Source organism: Pogoniulus pusillus, chromosome 33, assembly GCF_015220805.1.
Source record: "Pogoniulus pusillus isolate bPogPus1 chromosome 33, bPogPus1.pri, whole genome shotgun sequence".
In the NCBI taxonomy this organism is placed as follows: domain Eukaryota; kingdom Metazoa; phylum Chordata; class Aves; order Piciformes; family Lybiidae; genus Pogoniulus; species Pogoniulus pusillus.
In genome coordinates this window covers 7,677,225-7,695,599 of record NC_087296.1, presented here as the reverse complement: position 1 = coordinate 7,695,599, position 18,375 = coordinate 7,677,225, and the positions used below count along the sequence as shown (strand labels likewise).

At 45.1% G+C, this 18,375-nt stretch overlaps 1 protein-coding gene across 1 annotated transcript; it reads right to left on the bottom strand.

Moving 5' to 3' along the window:
* Window positions 1-209: 209 nt before the first annotated feature.
* NUS1 (NUS1 dehydrodolichyl diphosphate synthase subunit) lies at window positions 210-16,261 on the bottom strand. Its single transcript, XM_064170211.1, has 5 exons — window positions 15,630-16,261; window positions 8,428-8,550; window positions 5,162-5,314; window positions 1,138-1,237; window positions 210-442 (listed from the first exon to the last, which is right to left on the bottom strand). Exons 1-5 carry the CDS (start codon window positions 16,033-16,035, stop codon window positions 352-354), a joined length of 873 nt encoding a protein of 290 aa, XP_064026281.1. The 5' UTR covers window positions 16,036-16,261; the 3' UTR covers window positions 210-351.
* Window positions 16,262-18,375: the final 2,114 nt, after the last annotated feature.

The following is an 18,375-nucleotide window of genomic DNA, read 5'->3' as shown; positions in this document are numbered from 1 at the left end:
ATTCCCTGGACTTAAGGACCTTCAGGGCCGAGAGCTCTTATTTATGTTGTCCTGGAGGTTTCATAGGAAATAATTCTTGCATGGTTTGTTCACCTGGACACACAAGTCAGTGTAATTCAGCTTGGAAGAGCTTTGCTTGGAACACCTGTGTTTCATCAAGAATCTGTGCATTTCCCCCTCCCCATAGATTCTCAGGCATTCACACAGACTCTCTAGAAAGGTAAGACACTTTATTGAATTTGTTGATAAATTAAGAAAGGACTATGAACCAGACTTATGGGTCACAGGTGCTTGTAAACAGACATCAATTCCTTCCCACAGAAAACCTGACTCCATGTGCTCAGCCAGAAGTCACTTTCCCCAGCGTTGCTCACAGGCTGCATAGTGATGGAGGGCAGAGAAAAAGTCTTCATAGCTGATGTTCAGGTGGGAAGGCAAAGAACTGAGAAAGCAAGTTGAAAACAAAGTTTAAAGGCACCTTTATAAACATCACATGATTGGTATGGCCACTCAGGAACATCACTACTTAAAGCAAGCTATTTTCTGAGTAGCCTTGTGAAGCTGTTCTCACTCAGCTCTTAGTAACTAAACCGAACTTGTCACCCCCAAAAACTAAAACCTATCCATTAGATCACTGGGAGCACTTCAGACTAATAAGGAAGCTGGAGAAGCACACGACTGCCCAGACACTGAAGCACCCTACAAAAGCCCTCAGGCTCAACACAGCAACACTAGTCAGTTCAGTTATAACCCAAGTTAAAAAGTACTCTAGGGGCACAATCATTTTACACGATCCTGCTGCTCTTAGATGCTTCAGTTTCCCTGTTAGAAACCTGTGAGCCACTCAAAACACACATAATGAACACAACCAGAATTGAGACTGCACTACAGACTAGACGCTGGCAGAAGTTGTTCCCTAAATCTGAAGAGTGAAGCCTGCTGCTGCCTAATTGTAGCTGAACCAGCAGCAAAGCATGTTTGACAGGCTCCATTCATTTTTCAAATACCCCCAGATCAATCCCCAAACACCTTTGTTGAGGTAGATCTCTTCTTATGGCTCTTTCCATAAAGCCGGTCACAGACTTGGTTAGTTGGACATGATTCCAACTTGCTTCACAGTATTTACAAACAACTCACATGATCTCTGTCAGTCTGATGTGCCACGGAAGGAATCCTAACGTGCTGTCCACAGGACCAAACTTCAAGACTAAATCAGGATCAGGAAATCCATTTGTACCTGTAAGAACAAGTTAAAGCAGGTTTTACTGAAATCACCAGAAGCTGTTTTCCTCCTAGAAGCTAGAGTGCCTTACTTTTATTAAATGCATGTTTTTAAATCAAGTGATACAGCACACCTGAGGACAAGTTAACCATTAAAAGCCCACGAGGACAGCCTGGTCTTGCACTACCTGACCAGGAGCAACTAAGCAGCAGCTCAGGCAGCTTGCACAGGCCCAGCTGGACTGCTGCTTTATGTCAGGTAGCTTTCAAAGGCTTGGGAAGGAAGCAACAGGAGCACTTCTATTGTTGTGAATAACAACAAACCTTAACACTGCTGTTTAGACTGACTTGTTCTAGCTATGACTTGGCAAACTTGATTTTAGTAGCACAGAACATGCTGTACCCTGACCCACACCTACGACAGTCCTAACACAACTATGTGGAGTTGCAGTCAAGCAGAATAAAAGGACTACTAAAACAACACAAAAACACACTTGGGGAGATTCCACTGAAAAACCTGGTTCCACAGACCATCACGAAAATAAGCTGTTAAAAACAGCCTGTCAGATTAATTCTCTCAGTACAGGAGCTAGACAATGTGAACAACTCTCACCACGAAACCTGAAATTGTTGCAGGTAACAGGTTTCTAGTTAGATGAGTAGGAAACATGATAGGGACACTAACCTACCCTAAAAATGGACAATATGACCCAATCCTGGGCTGGATAACACTGAAGGACATTCCACTAGTGAGAGAATCCTACTGATCTTCTCAGGTTGAAGACAATGAATGGTCAAACAACATTGTTTCACTTCCATAACCTTCTGTCATGCCTGAGCTGCTCCAGGGTAGCAGACAGGCAATAAGCTTAGAATGAGCAGTTTTAGTCCAGCTTACCAAGGAAATGGTTAGAGCAACACATGAAAACCAGTGTAGTACTCAAAAGGATACCCAAGAAGGTAAGCTGTTCTTCATGCACCTACCTAGCTCATCTGAAAAGCATTCCAGCAGTCCCTACTTTGCTATAATGCAGCAATTAGAGATTAATATGTCCTGCTATTTCTTGTTACCCCTTCCATCATCCACCAACTCTACAAGTTAACTGCAAGACTGCACTGCACACTGCCTGCTTTTAGCAGACAGTTTAATCCTGCCTGTTTCCTCTGAAATTCAGGTGATATTGCTCCATTCTTTTCTCACTTGTTGACAAAACAAAACCCCAAAGCAGTCAATCTAAATTCAGATTTAGTTGTAGAGGAACTCTGGGAATAAAAGAATAGGAAAGTAAGATCCTATCAGATTTCACTCCACCCAGGTTTTTAAACTGAAGCTGGAGATAGAGAGTTCATATCCTCCCTCCCCAGTGCACTCTCAGAACAGTAATCCTTTGACCAGCAGCAAAGCAGCTGCTTTCACAAACGTGCATTTCTGCAGTATTTAGCTCGGAGTGCCTTGTGCCATAGTCCAAATCTTATCTCCAACTTAAGGGAAAAATATGACAAGGCAAAAGCCACTTGTGTTGAGCAGCTAGTATGTTAGTATGAGAGCTTTGCAGGGAATCAGTGAGTACTTAGAAGTGGGGACTCTGGAGGAAGTGGACAACTTTACTCATCAGCTGATTCAGTATCTGAGTATTCCTCAGCTGCCCAGTTCAGCAGCACGATCTTCAGCACTGGAATGGCTCTTCAAACAGGGAAAGATCATCAGAGAGCCCAGTAAATGCTAATATTTCCTTCTGGTTCTTATATGAAGGAAAATGAAAATGTACAGTGTAGTATTACTGTCAGAACAGCTTATGCAAAACACTGTTGTGCTTTCCACTCTGCACCCAGTCCTCTACCTCACACATCAATACTACAGATACTCTACACGTGGAGAATCCCTGAGAGCTGCTAGCACTCTAAGTTTAGAATATAAGACAGAAGCATTTGGGAACAGACTCTAAAGAGACAAAGATGGGACAGGACATCCTGTCAAGGGACAGAAATGTACCAACATCTGCCCGAGGTCAGGAGCTCTGCAAGGACAGCACGAAGGAATGTGTGGGGCGACAGCATCACCTTTCCCTTCTCATTATTTTGCAGGGTAACCTGAACAGCCTTCATTGACAGTCAACATCTTTGCATGGAGGCAGATGGCAAGTAGAGATAACATTCTAACGCAGCTGGGACCTACTTCTCCAAACCCACAGCTGGTTAGAATCACAGAATCAATCAGGGTTGGATAGGACCATAAGGATCATCTAGTTCAAACCCCCCTGCCATAGGCAGGGACACCCTACCCTAGATCAGGCTGGCCAGATCTCCATCCAGCCTGGATTGCTCAGAAGCAAGTACTCTTAGACTGCAGAAAACTCCAGCTGTAAGAATGAGAGCATGGCGAGATTAAGAACCAGAACAGCTACATGAGAAGCCACAATCATATCACATTAGGTCGAGACTTCAGTAACTGCATTGTAAGTAAGAGCAGAAAGTTAAAAATTACATCAATTATGTAAATCAAAATATAAGACCTCAGAAACTTACAGAAGTCACCAAGGGCACAGACCCTAAAAATGCAGCTACTGAAGGTCTGGTTTCCAGAACTCACTTAACTTAGGTCAGTAACTTACAGGTGTTTACACCCAATACCTTTTCATTAAGGATGTACAGAATCTGTATTTGCCTGCAACTAAAATGAGTACTTTCACAAGTTGTTTCTAAGTCTTTACCTCCAATTGTCCTAAACTTGAAGCCAAAGGTATTAATAAAGACTAATCAGAGATACTATCTTTGGTTATTAGCCACAGATTAAGCAAACCATTAACGTGTAGAGAGATAAGTCTGGAATTTCTCTTTCTGTGCTCAGATAGCATACACAACTCAAACAATAAATCTGCTCAGTTTTAGAGGGACTTAAATGCACAGGCAGAAGATTTCAAGTAAGTGTTTGAGGAGCTCCAGCTAAACATGACTGGCCAGCACTACACACAGGAACCAACTGTTACCAGCTCTTCACAAAATGAGGGGCTGTTTTAAAGAAGCCATTTCCTTAAAATGCCTTTGAGGTATAACAGGACAGATGTCCAAGTGCCCTCTTCAGGTTAGTGTGACCTCATCATGCAGCAGGCTGACCACAGGGATAGAATTCAGTTTGAAATTAAGATCTAAGTGTCCCAATTGCCAGCAGAGCAATTCAGCTGACCACCCCCACTTGAAAAAAAAAAAATACATATACCACTCTGAAGTCCAGTTTATGGGAGCCACAAAGTGCATGCAGACATCCAAACTCAAGTGTGCAATATAAAACCTGAACTCTGTCAAGCTAATTACAGTTACAATTAACATGCATGGATCACCCAAGAAAGCCGAGTGTTCCAGCTCCATTGCACCACAGGTGAAGTGGAAGGTTGCCCTAAACTACCCTCACAGGTGAGATTAGGGCAGCCCTGCCCTTCTCATGGGTATTGCACATAGTCATGAACCTCAGTGCAGAGTCAGTAATCCATCAGAATTAGTCACAAAGATATACAGCAGCAGATCAGGACGTGTTCCATCACTTGCATTCACGGTGCTAGTTAGGCAGGAATAGTAGTGTAACTAGAGCTAGGAAAAGACCTTCTGCTCACACCCAGGTTTGCAGCACTCTAACCTGCAACAAGTAAACCTAAGTCTGATTTCAGGTCAGATCCTAACACTTCTCAAGAAGTTCATTACAGAACATTACACAGAGGTTGTAAGCTCTGCAAAGCTAAGAGTCTCCAACTTAGCTTAAGGCCTTTCTTTTCTCCTTAAACAAAAACCTCAGGAATAAACTAGTAGGACAGTTTTAGCAGAAGCCTGATAGCAATAATCACAGCTTCTCCTGACAGACTAAGCAAGAAGCATACTACAAACCAAATCCATTGTGAACAAAGAAGTCTTCACTTCCCTTCTCCCCCAGAGACCATGTAATACTTACTACTTAATAAGTTGTCTAACACATCCACATCCAGGTCTGTGTATCTTCTTTGCTGCTGTGCTACCAACTGACAAAAGTCCTGAGCAGCTTTTACTATGTCTGCTTTTCCATCTTCTGGAGACAGCACCTTCAATGTAGATTGGCAATTTAAAACTGAAAGCACAAAACACAGTTTAAAAGCAACAGAAATATAGCTGGCTTGGAAGTGCTTTAGATATTCATAAGCTATGACTGAATAACTTGTAGTTTACTTAGCATATTATGCAATTAGTCATACCTCATTCATCTCTTACACAGGTGGGTAACAGACATTTGGATTGGCTGTATTAGTGAATGCATGTTTAAGGCAACTACTGTGAGAAGTGGTTTAATGTGTGTCACTCTTGAAACAGTCATCCAGGGTATTTGCATTGGTGCTCATACTGCCAGGCATAGCAGCAAGAGGCAGGTGCCCAGAGAGTAACATGGTGGGGGGGAAGCAATGCAGAAAGATGCAGCTCAGGAAAGGAAAATAAAATCTCTAACTCCTACCCAGAAAGAGGAAGGTGTTTCAACAGCTACTGGGGATATTCATGTGACTATGATTTAGCTAGGGCCCTCCCTGAAAAAGACCAGAGGATCTTCCAGCAACATTTCAACAGTGATGCAAGAGATGCACTATTAATGTAAGATTGCTACACAAACTGGGAAGGAGATAATTACAGATTAATTCTGGTGTGATTATGACTGTGATTTCACAGGACATTTGACAGCAACCCTATTGTCTACACTATTGGGAGATAAGGTTCTTCTCACACTTCTATTACTTGCACCATTGTTAGTTGTGGTAAGGTACCCAAGAGGTCAACTTAACTACTGAAGCTGAAAGCTACAGCTAAGGTACTAAATCCCACTTGCAGTGTCCAAGTTAAACACTTGTGTGGACACATTAGACCTCACTTATTATAAGTAGGTACTTCAAAATAGTGGTTCTTGCAACTGCAGAACCTGATTGCAAAGGACCATGGAACAGTCAGGAGACTCCTAAGAAAACCTTCAAAAAACAACCAACACAGCAGCCTATCCAAAGTAATTGTCCCTTGATTTTGATTTGTGCAGGTCTAACACTAAAAGACTATTTCTCTAACGCTATGCCAAAGTGGAAGACACATCACATGGCTTCTTAACATTATAAACCAGCGAGATGTCAGCTTGTTCAAGTATAAACTGTCTGATCTGAGTGTGGAGCCATCCTAACACAAATCCAAAATGGTGTAGAGAACAGAAAACCTGCTTTCCATAATTTCCAGAAAAAAGTGTTGCTGAGACTTAAGTGTCCTCTCCTTTCCATCAGCAAGTCAGAGCAGGCTTTCAGCATCCATTTGGTCTGGAAATAAATGTCCCAGTCTAAGCAGTGCAGCTAAACATGCTAGAGGTTAAGACCTTAACAGCCTGTCTGCCCCATTTTATGTTGGTTATTTCAATCCTCAGAGGAACGAAGGAGAACCAACATGAAACTTGGGTCTTTCCACTTCAGTGCCAGCATCTCAAAGTTGCTTATAATGCAAGTTTATGCAACAGCATTGGACTTTATACTGGAAAACTGGCACAAAAGATATCACCACCCTATCAGCTCTTGTAGAGGGCACAGAACTCAGCACTATTTTAAATGCAGCTAAATGTACTACAGCAGTGCAGTCTTCTCTCATGTCTTTGAGCCATGCAATATGATTGTATCACAGTATCACAGTATCACAGTATCACCAAGGTTGGAAGAGACCTCACAGATCATCAAGTCCAACCCTTTACCACAGTGCCCAAGGCTAGACCATGGCACCAAGTGCCACATCCAACCTTGCCTTGAACTGCCCCAGGGACGACGACTCCACCACCTCCCCAGGCAGCCCATTCCAGTGTCCAATGACTCTCTCAGTGAAGAACTTTCTCCTCACCTCGAGCCGAAATTTCCCCTGGCGCAGCCTGAGGCTGTGTCCTCTTGTTCTGGAGCTGGCCACCTGAGAGAAGAGAGCAACCTCCTCCTGGCCACAACCACCCTTCAGGTAGTTGTAGACAGCAATAAGGTCACCCCTGAGCCTCCTCTTCTCCAGGCTAAACAACCCCAGCTCCCTAAGCCTCTCCTCGTAGGGCTTGTGCTCGAGGCCTCTCACCAGCCTCGTCGCCCTTCTCTGGACACGCTCAAGCATCTCAGTGTCCTTCCTAAACTGGGGGGCCCAGAACTGAACGCAGTACTCGAGGTGTGGTCTGACCAGTGCAGAGTACAGGGGCAGAATGACCTCCCTGCTCCTGCTGACCACACCACTCCTGATGCAGGCCAGGATGCCACTGGCTCTCTTGGCCACCTGGGCACACTGCTGGCTCATGTTCAGGCGGGTATCAATCAGTACCCCCAGATCCCTCTCTGTCTGGCTGCTCTCCAGCCACTCCGACCCCAGCCTGTATCTCTGCATGGGGTTGTTGTGGCCAAAGTGCAGCACCCTGCACTTTGAGCTATTGAACCCCATCCCATTGGCCTCTGCCCATCTGTACAGGCGGTCAAGGTCCCGCTGCAGAGCCCTTTTGCCCTCCAGCTCAGTCACATAACCCCTATGTCTTAAAACATAGGGGTTAGTTTTCAGTTGTGATTTTCATGACACCTATTTAAATACTGAGTTGTAATTATAACTCTAAGTATCAACCTACCCCTCCACAGAAAATGCTTTCTTAAGTACACTCTTGTGATTTACTACATTTTGAACAACTTCCAGCATTTGTGTTAGTCAGCATACCTATGAGTAGGAAACCTTGAAACACTTCCACATGAAAAAACTGCTACCAGAGCATTTTAAACTTACACCCTTGACCTTCCTGGTGTCAGGCAACATCAAGGCAAACATCAGTTTTGCTCTTTGCCTTCTTCCTCCTCACTCTGAGGTATATATTTGGAAAGATGAAAGCATCCACCCTTAACTTCACATCAGTTCCCCTACACTTACTCCAGTGCTGTTTCAACCCTCTCAAAGTAACTAATCACATAGACAGGAGTGGAGCAACACTGACATTAAAGGGGTCATGGCACAAGAGTCATGCCAAAGGGAAGATTAGACTGCCCAGCAGTGGTTACTCATTGTTAACAGCAAATATATACAGCGCAGGTTTAATCCTAGCCCAAGAAGGCTGCATGTGTCCTGATACTCCGTACAAGGACACTGTACACAGGAACATGTATAGTAAAAGCAGGGTTATGATTTATACACAGGCATTTAGACTCCCCTCACAATTTGTCTTACCTTCATCAGCTTTGTCTTGATTTGCAAATTCCACGTTGTACTTGGAGCAATCTAGTCCTAAGAGTTCTTGCTGCTGTTTTAAAATCTCATCCATCAATCTGGAATTATTCCTCTTGAAAATACCTTTGAAAAAAAAGTTGCATTGTCAGCCAACTCCTGTAAAATGTGCTACGAAACCTGACACTAGGCAGCATCAAGAATCATCAGGTAGCCAGCACTGGCTTCAAACTGAAGCTCACAAGTAAGTTCAGAATCCAAAGCAAGCGCTGCTGCACGTGACTCCTTTCAGTGACCCTGGAAACACAACTCTGACGTGCTTTAGAGTCTCTTCCACTCAGGTTGGCTTTGATTTCAAGATGCATAAGGGACAGTTTATGACTGACTTCATTGGACTTGTGCTAGCAATAGTTTGAAATAGCAATATCCTACCAGCACAGGACCACCAAGTCAGATTAACACCAAGTTTCACAGACTCAACAGAAGAGGGCTGGCATCTTCAATGCCCATGTTGCTGTATATTTGCAGTTCAGATCTGCTACCACTTAATGCCACTAAGGCTGTAGGCTAATAAAACCAGTCAACTGACAGCAAAAGTCAGAAGACCACATCAGTCTATCAGGCCACAGCAATGGATCTCATGGCCAATGCCCTGGATTTCCCAATGCTGGAATTTCACAAGCTGTATATTCCAAGAAGTCTCCAAGGTCTTGCTGTACTTACATGTCAATGCTAATTTTGAGTGCAGGAAGTAAAAAAACATTGCTCAGACATACCTGAGCTCCTGTTCTACAATAAATTCCAGCTCCAACTCTTTCCAATTAAAAGCCACAGGGTTCTCTTTCAGTGCACAACTGACTCACAGTGTATGTGTCCTGCCAGAGGCAATGTACACGGGCCACATCCACCTTTCACTTGAAGAAATACTTTACCAGGCTGTGCCTCAGAGAAACACTCCTTTCCCTTACAGAATCTCTAAGTGTCTTTTCTCTACAAGGTGCACTCTACTATAAACTCTGAAAACACATCCAAGTTAGTTCTGGAGGGTGCTATTGCTAATCTACATATGACAGTGCACGAGTAGATCAACTCGGTAATGGAACTAAAGTGTTCATAGACAGCAAGATTTCAGTCTTGATTTAATGATCTCTTCCAATTTTTGTTCACAGTTTTCCACATAAGATGGAAGCAAGTCCATAATGTTTTTAACATTATGGACATTTAATGTTTGACAGGAGGTCTAATAAATTTCAGCAATACAACAGCTGGTTGCTGCTAACTGGGGAGAAATTTCATTCCTACTACTGGTTTTAATATGGAACACACACATTGAACTGTCACTATAATTTCTCATTAGCAAATTTGGTTTTGAAAAGCAAGAAGTGCTGCTCAGTCAGAACTCTGCAGTCTATGCAAAACAGTGCAAATGTGCATATTGAAGCAAATTAAGTGGTTCAGGAATAATGCCTATTTAAGCACTACAATTCAAAGCAACAGGGCACAAAAACTTCAGGGCTTTTTGGGAGGTTGGGTTTGGGATTTGGAGGTTTCTGTTTGTATGTTTTTGTGAGTGGTTTTGTTTGGTCAGGGCTTTGGTGTTTGTTTGGGTTTTTAACTACCAAGAGTGTGTGAGCTGTCTGCAGAGATAAGTCTTGTTTACAACACACTACAGAGGTGCTGTTGATCAGCAGTCCCCACTAGAGCTAAGGCAAACCAGAAGTGGTTTAGCTTCCTGCAGGAGTGTTCTGTCACACAGATCTTCTGTAGAGCAGGTGCCTTTTGCTGCATTTTACACCATTTACAAGCCATTTCCCCTTGCAGACAGATGTGTTGCTGCAGTATTTTAGAGTTAGGGACAGACACGTGGAGGTTGTAATTAAGAGGCTCAGCAGAAATAAGGCTCAGAACTGACAGGAGTTGCAAACAGGAAGAGAGGAACACACCAGGTTGTGTCAACTATTTACTCATTTGGCTCGACTACCACAGTCACCACCTGCGAATGTCTTGGTACCATCTCCAGTTGAACATTCTCACTTGCCTTGCTATTTAAATTAGAACCTGGTAAAACACAGGAGAAGGGTCAGCTCTTGCTTCCTAGGGAAGATCTTAACCACATTTAAGCCATGGTAAAATATTCTGCAGCATTTCAAGTATTTGGTTTTTTTTCTTCTCAACCATGAGGAAAGGTTATAAGGTAACAAGTCTGTTTTAAGCATCTAACTATTAAGTTTGATGAAACATCTCATAACCCACTTCAAATAACTTACATGCAAGAAACTATTCTAACTTATGAACAATTCTGCCTACATCCTTGTGTCGGACCATGCTGGTTGCAGTGTAACAGAGGAAAGCAGTAACTGAGTCATTACACTGGACCTAATAATTTATGGATGTCTAGAATGACATCAAGCTTGACTATTCAAAGAGCCTGGAAAAGACACAACCCAAGGTTGAAAGTGGCTGAAGTCACTTCAGTTTTACTCACTTTAAAGCTACTTAAGCTAGTGCTAAGCTAAGAGGAAGAATTCAAGTCAGAACTTCAAACCTCACAGGTAGTTCCTCCCACATTTCTTCTTGGAGAAGCATTCTGTACCAGAACAAGAGCACATCAGCAACCAAGAGAGGAGCTACTGCTTTATTATCTATATCTACATTCACCCTTCTAATAGAAGTGGTCTGACAGCTCTTCCCAACTTAGCAAATCTAAATTGTTGAACCTCAAGTCTTGCTGCAGACGCCATTGGATACAGGTATCTCACAAGCATTGTGACACAGCACCACAAGGTATTTATCTTATCCATAAACACACTGAACATCCAGACCATTTTGACAGATTCATCAGCTGAAGTACCAAGTGACTTGGAGGAGTCTAAAAGCCTACGTCTGGGGCTAATGATACTATTTCTTTTGGCTTACTGCATTTCATCATTTCAAAGAGTGTAATAGAGAAACAGTCAGAAGTACATCACTGGAGAATTAAGCCCAGGTGAAGAGCTCTGACAGTCATACTCTGGGCTTTAAGAAAGCTTCAGCCTGAAGCACCTATTCAGGAGCAAGAAATACTCAAATACCAATAATCAGCAAGCTCCTAAAAAGCCCTCTAGACTTATCCCCTCCAAGAAAGCTTCACTGACAGGCTGAAGTAACAGAAGAGCTCTGGGTAGCAAAGGAACACAACATGTAAGTATATATCATCAGCCAAAGGTTTCTGCTCTCCAGAAGATACTTTAGCTGCTACTACAATTACACAATGGCTGCCCACATATGTGATTTCTACCAAGTAACAGGATTGGCAATACAGGAATCCAGAGAAGTAAATCCTTTATCAAAAGCCTAACATTTTTGTTTGTCCAGATTTAATCACCAAGGCGCACAACCACCATTAAGTTTATTATGGCTCCGTTCTGCTTCATATTAATGAAAATTAGGAGAATGTAAAGGGCCCCAACACACAAAAGGCAGAAGAAGCGTGGCCAATGTAGGCGTACAAGCCTTCCAGGAAGTGGGGGGGAGGGGGGGAAATCACAGCTGTGAGCACTGCAACTCAGCACACTACGTGTTTATTACAGTACAAGACAGTTACTTGCATCATCGTCATCTTCCATTCTGCAAAGACTTCTACCCCACTCTTCCAGCATACTGATCTTCATGGATTCAGAGAAGACAGTCGATTATGTTCCACAAGTAATAGCCAACACATTTGAAACCTACTGGGCTCAGTCATTGGCCATGAGAATCAGTACAGCTCCAGTCAAGCTGCCCTTGCAGTTACTGGTGCAGCTGTTCTACCACCGTCAGCCAGCATGCAACTACTTATTTTGACACTGAAAAATACAGAAACAACCTTCTATTCAGCACTTTGGTTTGAGAGCCCGAAATTCACTGCTACAGACAAACAGCTTATCTGGCACGTCTTCATTAATAAACTTCATGCTTCCCTCTCTTCCTACAGAAGAGGCAATTAAGGACACATTAATTCAAGCCTTCCACGGGAAGCTGGCAGTATTTCTTCCAGAAGACAACCATGAAAGACCATTTTGCAATCAGCTTCCTGAGGTAATCAGAAGAATCTTAGTACTACAAATGAATACAATGAAGGAAAAGTAAAGTACACCCCACCACACCTAACAGATTCACAGCACTTGTTTCCTACTTCACTGCTGCTAGCATCAGCAGGGACAGTAATAGTTGGTACATTTGTGTGAACATAGAAACTTACTGAAATAACTCAAGCAGAAAGTCTCACCACCTGAGAAGGCGGAAACAAGTGCACAGTCTAAGGTTCATCTTCTGATAGCAGCAGAGGATGTACAAGCAACTTAATTCATCCTCACTATGCTGGTGTTACTGCTGAGGTTCCATACATCTCCATTATTCACAGCAGGATTTAGCAACATGCTACTTAATGACAAGCCTGTGGAAAAGCAGTACACTCAATCCAGACACTGTAAGGAGCTTAGCGACAAAGGAAAGGCAATGTATCTGCTACTACCAGAAGCAAGCACATACTCAAGCCATATGAACGACTTTCTGCTCCCTCTCCAAGTTAGAAGGCTTTGTGGACAAGATGCTATGCAGCAAGCAGCTGCTATCCCAGAACCCACTAAACGCCCATGTAGAGCACACAGGCTATTCATTACAGTGGCTTCTGCCAGACTTTGATTCAAAGTGTTTGCTTTAAAATGTTGTGTGTGCTCTGCATTGTCTTGCCTTCTTCAATCACGTTCCAACAAACTAGCAACTCAACCAGCATGTTCTGGTATGAAAGGACTAATGGAAGAATGACCTACTGCAAACAGTTATGGCTGAAGTCACAAGATCTCAGCTGTATTTTCAGATTTCAAAAGGTGTTAACAAGAGCTCCTAACATGCAGCTTCAGCATGAATGTACAATACATGGCAAGAGCAGCAAACAATCTCCACGATATCTTTTTGTGAATGCCTAAACAAGACAATTGCTCTGCAAGATTATTTCAGCTACACTGCTCTTCAGAGGACATAGCCTTGCCATTTCTTGCCATCATTTGTGCCAACCCTGCAACAGTCACCCTTAGGTCTGACTGCATCTCAACATGTATTGGGGAAGCCAAAGTAGCTTCTCCACTATAAAGGCATCAGACCCTACAACAGCACTGGCTCCTCCCTGTAAGAGCTCTGACACAGTGGCTACCTAAAACATTGGTTGGTGTCTTCTCTGTCCTCAATGTTGAAGAGTTGCACGGTCAACAAGAAACATGCCTCTTGGCTGGATCTGCTCCTTCATTCAGTTCTCAGGCACATACTTTGTGCAGCACAACACCAATCTAAAAGGAACGAAGCATGCATATATATAGCATATTAAACAACTCTGCAGATAGCTTGTTTGAGGTTTGACACAAATTAGATTCTGTACAGCAAAATGTCTCTTCAGACTGAGGGAAACTCCCACTCCTGTTTGGTACTAATGTTTGCTGCTCTGCAGCATTTAACCTGGTTGAATACTTTCCAAGCTGAGCAAAAGATATCAACACATAAATGACTTTCCTGAAGGTGCTGTCCCTTCTCTGTGTCCTTGACTTGTTACGCAAGCATTTTATGCCATTCCTTGACTTGCAAACGAGGAAGTGTTCTCTCACTGAAACACAACATAAGTTCCACATCAGCCCTGCACAGATGGCCAGTTTAAACTGCTAAGTGACTGGTATTAAGCCCAGGGACTTAAAAGAGAGCTTAGAGCATTCAGCGAAAGTCAAGGCATTTGAGCCTTGTATTGCACAGGAAAGATCAGACAGGAAACAGAACTATTAATGGCACTGGGTTCAGAAAAAAAAAGTCTGAAACCCTCTCCCAAGCGCCTGTGCTCAGTGAAAAGTCTGGATAGCTAAGGTGCTTTTTGCACACTTGACAACAGACTCTGTGTACTTACACAGGATGTACTGTCGAGTTCTCCCTTAAAAGACTGCTAGAAGATAACTATTATAGCCTGCACCTCTGACCTGACATAAATGTAGAGTTGAATTGGCATGATCCAGACAGCCATGAGAAGTTGCTCAACAACTCAAACAGTACAGCACTGATCTCTTACAGTCTCACCACTGATAGCATGGGCAAAAGGATCTTCAGCTTGACACTTTCTGAAGCACCAGAGGACAGTCCAGGTCATTAGTAGCCCTTCTGAGCTGATCTCTAACAGAGTACAAAGCTTCACCTGAGAAGTCTTGAATATGGCTGGTTTCCTCTCCTCAGTAGCAAAGGACAGGTATGAGGAAGACAGATTGGTCCTATGATTATTCCACAGAGGATTAAATTCAAATTCTGAAATTATCTCTTATCTTAAAGATACTCAGCGATGCAGAACCAGTATATGTGAAATAGAATTCTCATACCTGAGATCCAGCAATGATTAAGATCACTGTGGATATGGAAAAAAACATTGAAGTTTCCACAAGTGCTGGCTCATAATCAACTCAAATGTCAAGCAGCACCAATCCTTATACCAAATGCAGGCTATGCAATGTAGTTTATAAGGACAGCACGCAGGTTAATTGCTTTTCCATCCTGCCTCTTCAAATATGGAAGTGCATGGAAATTAGTGGCTAGTCTCATTTCACCCACTTCTAGAAGCTCTTCTCCACTAACAGCCGTGGCTTTCTGACTTCAGCTGTTTCTACCAGCCCAGGCCTCGGGACAAGGCTCTAGAGGGACGCCAGCATCTGCCACTACTCCAAAGAGCAGTCATCCCGACACGGGAGTCAGGGCACAGGGGCACTTGGGACATTCACCAGGCTTACGAAGGCCTGGCGCTCAGCAGAGGCCAAGGGGGACACAGTCTCAAGTTGTGCCAGGGTAGGTATAGGCTGGATATTAGGAAGAAGTTCTTCACAGAGAGAGTGATTTGCCATTGGAATGGGCTGCCCAGGGAGGTGGTGGAGGCACCGTCCCTGGCGGTCTTCAAGAAAAGACTGGATGAGGCACTTAGTGCCATGGTCTAGTTGACTGGATAGGCTGGGGGATAGGTTGGACTGGATGATCTTGGAGGTCTCTTCCAACCTGGTTGATTCTATGATTCTGTGATTCTAAGGGGCTGCAGGAAAAGGGAAAGGAGCTGCCAATAGGGAATTTGGAAGACCCGGGCAAAGGAAAGCCTCCCACTAGTGTCAGTGGCGCCCAAGCCGGGACTCAGAGCACCTCAGCCCCTCACCTCCTCCCTCCGATCCCTCGCTCACCATTATGGTCGTAGACGCTGACATAGGAGATGCCCACTGCCATGCACCACACTACCAGGCTGGCCATGTCCGCGTAGCTCGGCTCCTCCTCGGTCACCACGAGGCCCATGTGGACCGGCAGCTTCTGCAGGGCACGTCCGTCCAAGCGCCACCGCTGCCGGACTTGGGCCGCCGGCACGGGTCGCCGCCGCCGCGCCGCCCGCAGCTTGCGGAAGGCGAAGGGGCCGGCGGCGGGCAGCAGGAGCGCGCAGGAGGCGGCGGCGGAGGCGGCGCGGCGCCAGAGCCAGGCGCGGGGCCCGGCGGCGGCGCGGCCGCGCAGGCAGGCGAGCAGCGCGCGCTGCACGCAGAACACGGCGCGCAGCAGGGCGTGCAGCGCGCGCCACGCCAGCCCGCCCGCCCCGCTCATGGGGAGCGCCGCGGTGCGGGGCGGCGACGCCGCCGAGCGATAGGAGCGTGCGGGGCAGAGGCAGCAGAGCCGCGGTGCGGGGCGGATCGGCGGCGCGCCTCAGCCGCAGCGCGCCACCCGCCTCGTCGCCGTCACCGCCATCCCTTCACTGAGTCCGCATCTCCCAGCCGGCAACCTCCGCCACCGCAGCCATCTTCCGGCTTCCCTCCTGATCTTTTACCTCTCACCTCGCCACATGCAGGGTGGCGATTGGCCGCCAGTCGCGCTGCCGTCACTTCCGACCGCCGAGAGCGAATGACGTGGCCCAGGGGGATGCGACAGGGTGGGGCCGAGGGCGGAGCTGGGGTGGGACAGGCACGGGGCGTGACCGAGCTCCGCCCCTCAGGGGCGCGGCTCTCGGGGGGCGGGGCCGCCGCGCCCTCTGGTGGCAGTCGCTGGTGGCGACTCAGTCCGTGGGTGGGGCGAGCAAGGCGGGCAGCAACGGCAGCGACCGGAAGGGCCACGCTGCGTGGAAGAGCGTAGCCGGTCCGTTCTCAGCTCCTCGCCTCCTCGCTCCTTCTCCGCCGGGCAGCCAGGCTGCCGAACCTTCCGGCTGCTTCGGTGGCTCGTCTTACGAGACTCTCCCTGTGTTCAGCCCCATGCCTTGGTTTCCTTGGCGCCGATGTCCGAACACCAGAGAGACGCACAGGTCTCACGGGGTGCCTTCAACTGTTCCGCTTTCGAAGCGTGCTGTGCATACTGACGATGGAGTTGTGCAGCGCCGGCATGGCAAATGGGGCTAGCACGGCCCCAACAAATCCACTAAGGAGCGCCTGCAGTAGCCAAGGCAGAGAAACCTCAGGGGTGCTTGCCCCGTTTCGCAGTTTCCCATAAAAAATGCAGTCCCCAGGTTTTTGCTGCCCTGGCTTGTAAAGACCCGCAGATCGGAAGATAAGAAATCCCACTGCAGGCAAAAGACAGAGCAGCAGCCTTGTTAACAAGTTAGTTCTGTGCCCTGGGGTGGATGGGTGGGCTGGAATGACACAGGAAGGTATTTCAAGGGCTCTCTTAAAAGAATCCACCAATATAAGACTGAATTAAAATTTCTGTTTCAAAAAATACTTATCTTGCTCAGGAATTAACTGCGTCCCAGACTTGTTTGCCAACATTAGCCAGCAAAAAAAAGTCAATGAAAGCACGAGGAGGGCTTGTGCTGCTCCAGAAATACTGAAACCTTTAGCTACCCCAAAAATTTGAGGGCTGGTGTTAAAAATGGACTTGGGTCTTTCTGTTCCAGTTGTGTAGCTTCACGTGTTGAAGAAAACCCAAGTGTCAACTGCAGTTGCACAGGTGACATAAACAAATAGCTGGACCGACACCTGACAAAACAGCCTCTGCGATGTGATTGCTCAGTTACTCAATGCCAGCAGAAGATAAAGAACAATAGAAACTGTTTGGTTTGAAAAGTAATTTGCTGGAGCTGTTACTCCTCAGTTATCAGCTGAGATTTATGGACTGCCAGGAAACCCCTCGGAGGACTGTTTGTAAGATGATGATTTTAGTGGATTTACTAATCCAATTTTGTTTAGTTTTCAAGCACTTTGGGAACCAGTTGATAAAATTTGTACACACATCAGAGTTTATGTATCTAACATTAAGTTGGTTTTTGGGGTGGGTTTTTTTTTTTGTATGCAAAAGTCTGGGAAGTTCCTGCCAGTGAAGGGGGCACTTGCAGTGTGTGTGAAGACTATCTAATCCAGTATACACACAGCACCTTGCACAATATTGTAGTCAGTTTGTCTACCAAAATAAACTTTACCAAAATTATGGTGTTACCCTAATATTTGCCAGGCATAGGGATCTATTTCCAGAGAATCTTTCTTCTTTGATTTACAACAATAGAAATGGGTCTTGTTAACCCCAGTCTTTTCATTCCACACCAGTCATTTACTTTGGAAGTAGTATTAAATCTCATTAACCAGAACACTGATTCTTCTGTTGCATCTGCCAGGATGAAGATGAGCCTGCTGTGTTTTGCCTGGAGCTCAACTAATGTCATCTAATATAAAATAATCTAAAAGAAATAAAAGAGGCAAATATTTCAATAAAAATTAAATTCAGTTCTCAAAAGAATCTCTGAACAATCCTAAAGAACTGCCCAGATCAGTTTAAGTCTCCGTCTCAAACTGCAGGCTTAGGAGTTTGAATCTGTTGAATGCCAGACTCCTAGTAATAGCATCTTGTTGTATCGAAAGCTTTTATTTATGGGGGTTTTATGCAAGTCTAAGAATGTTCTACTCTGAAAAGGTCCCTACACAGTTACAGACTGCTTTTGTAATACATACTAATTGTGTTCTTACT

Bases quoted from the DNA above. Each gene is read 5' to 3' on its own strand.
- NUS1 (XM_064170211.1), bottom strand. From the start codon at position 16,035: ATGAGCGGGGCGGGCGGGCTGGCGTGGCGCGCGCTGCACGCCCTGCTG. The intron at 8,551-15,629 runs GTGAGCGAGGGA...TTTTTTTCAAAG, and splicing joins CAGCGTCTACGACCATAATG to GTATTTTCAAGAGGAATAAT. The intron at 5,315-8,427 runs GTAAGACAAATT...TTGTGCTTTCAG, and splicing joins TCAAGACAAAGCTGATGAAG to TTTTAAATTGCCAATCTACA.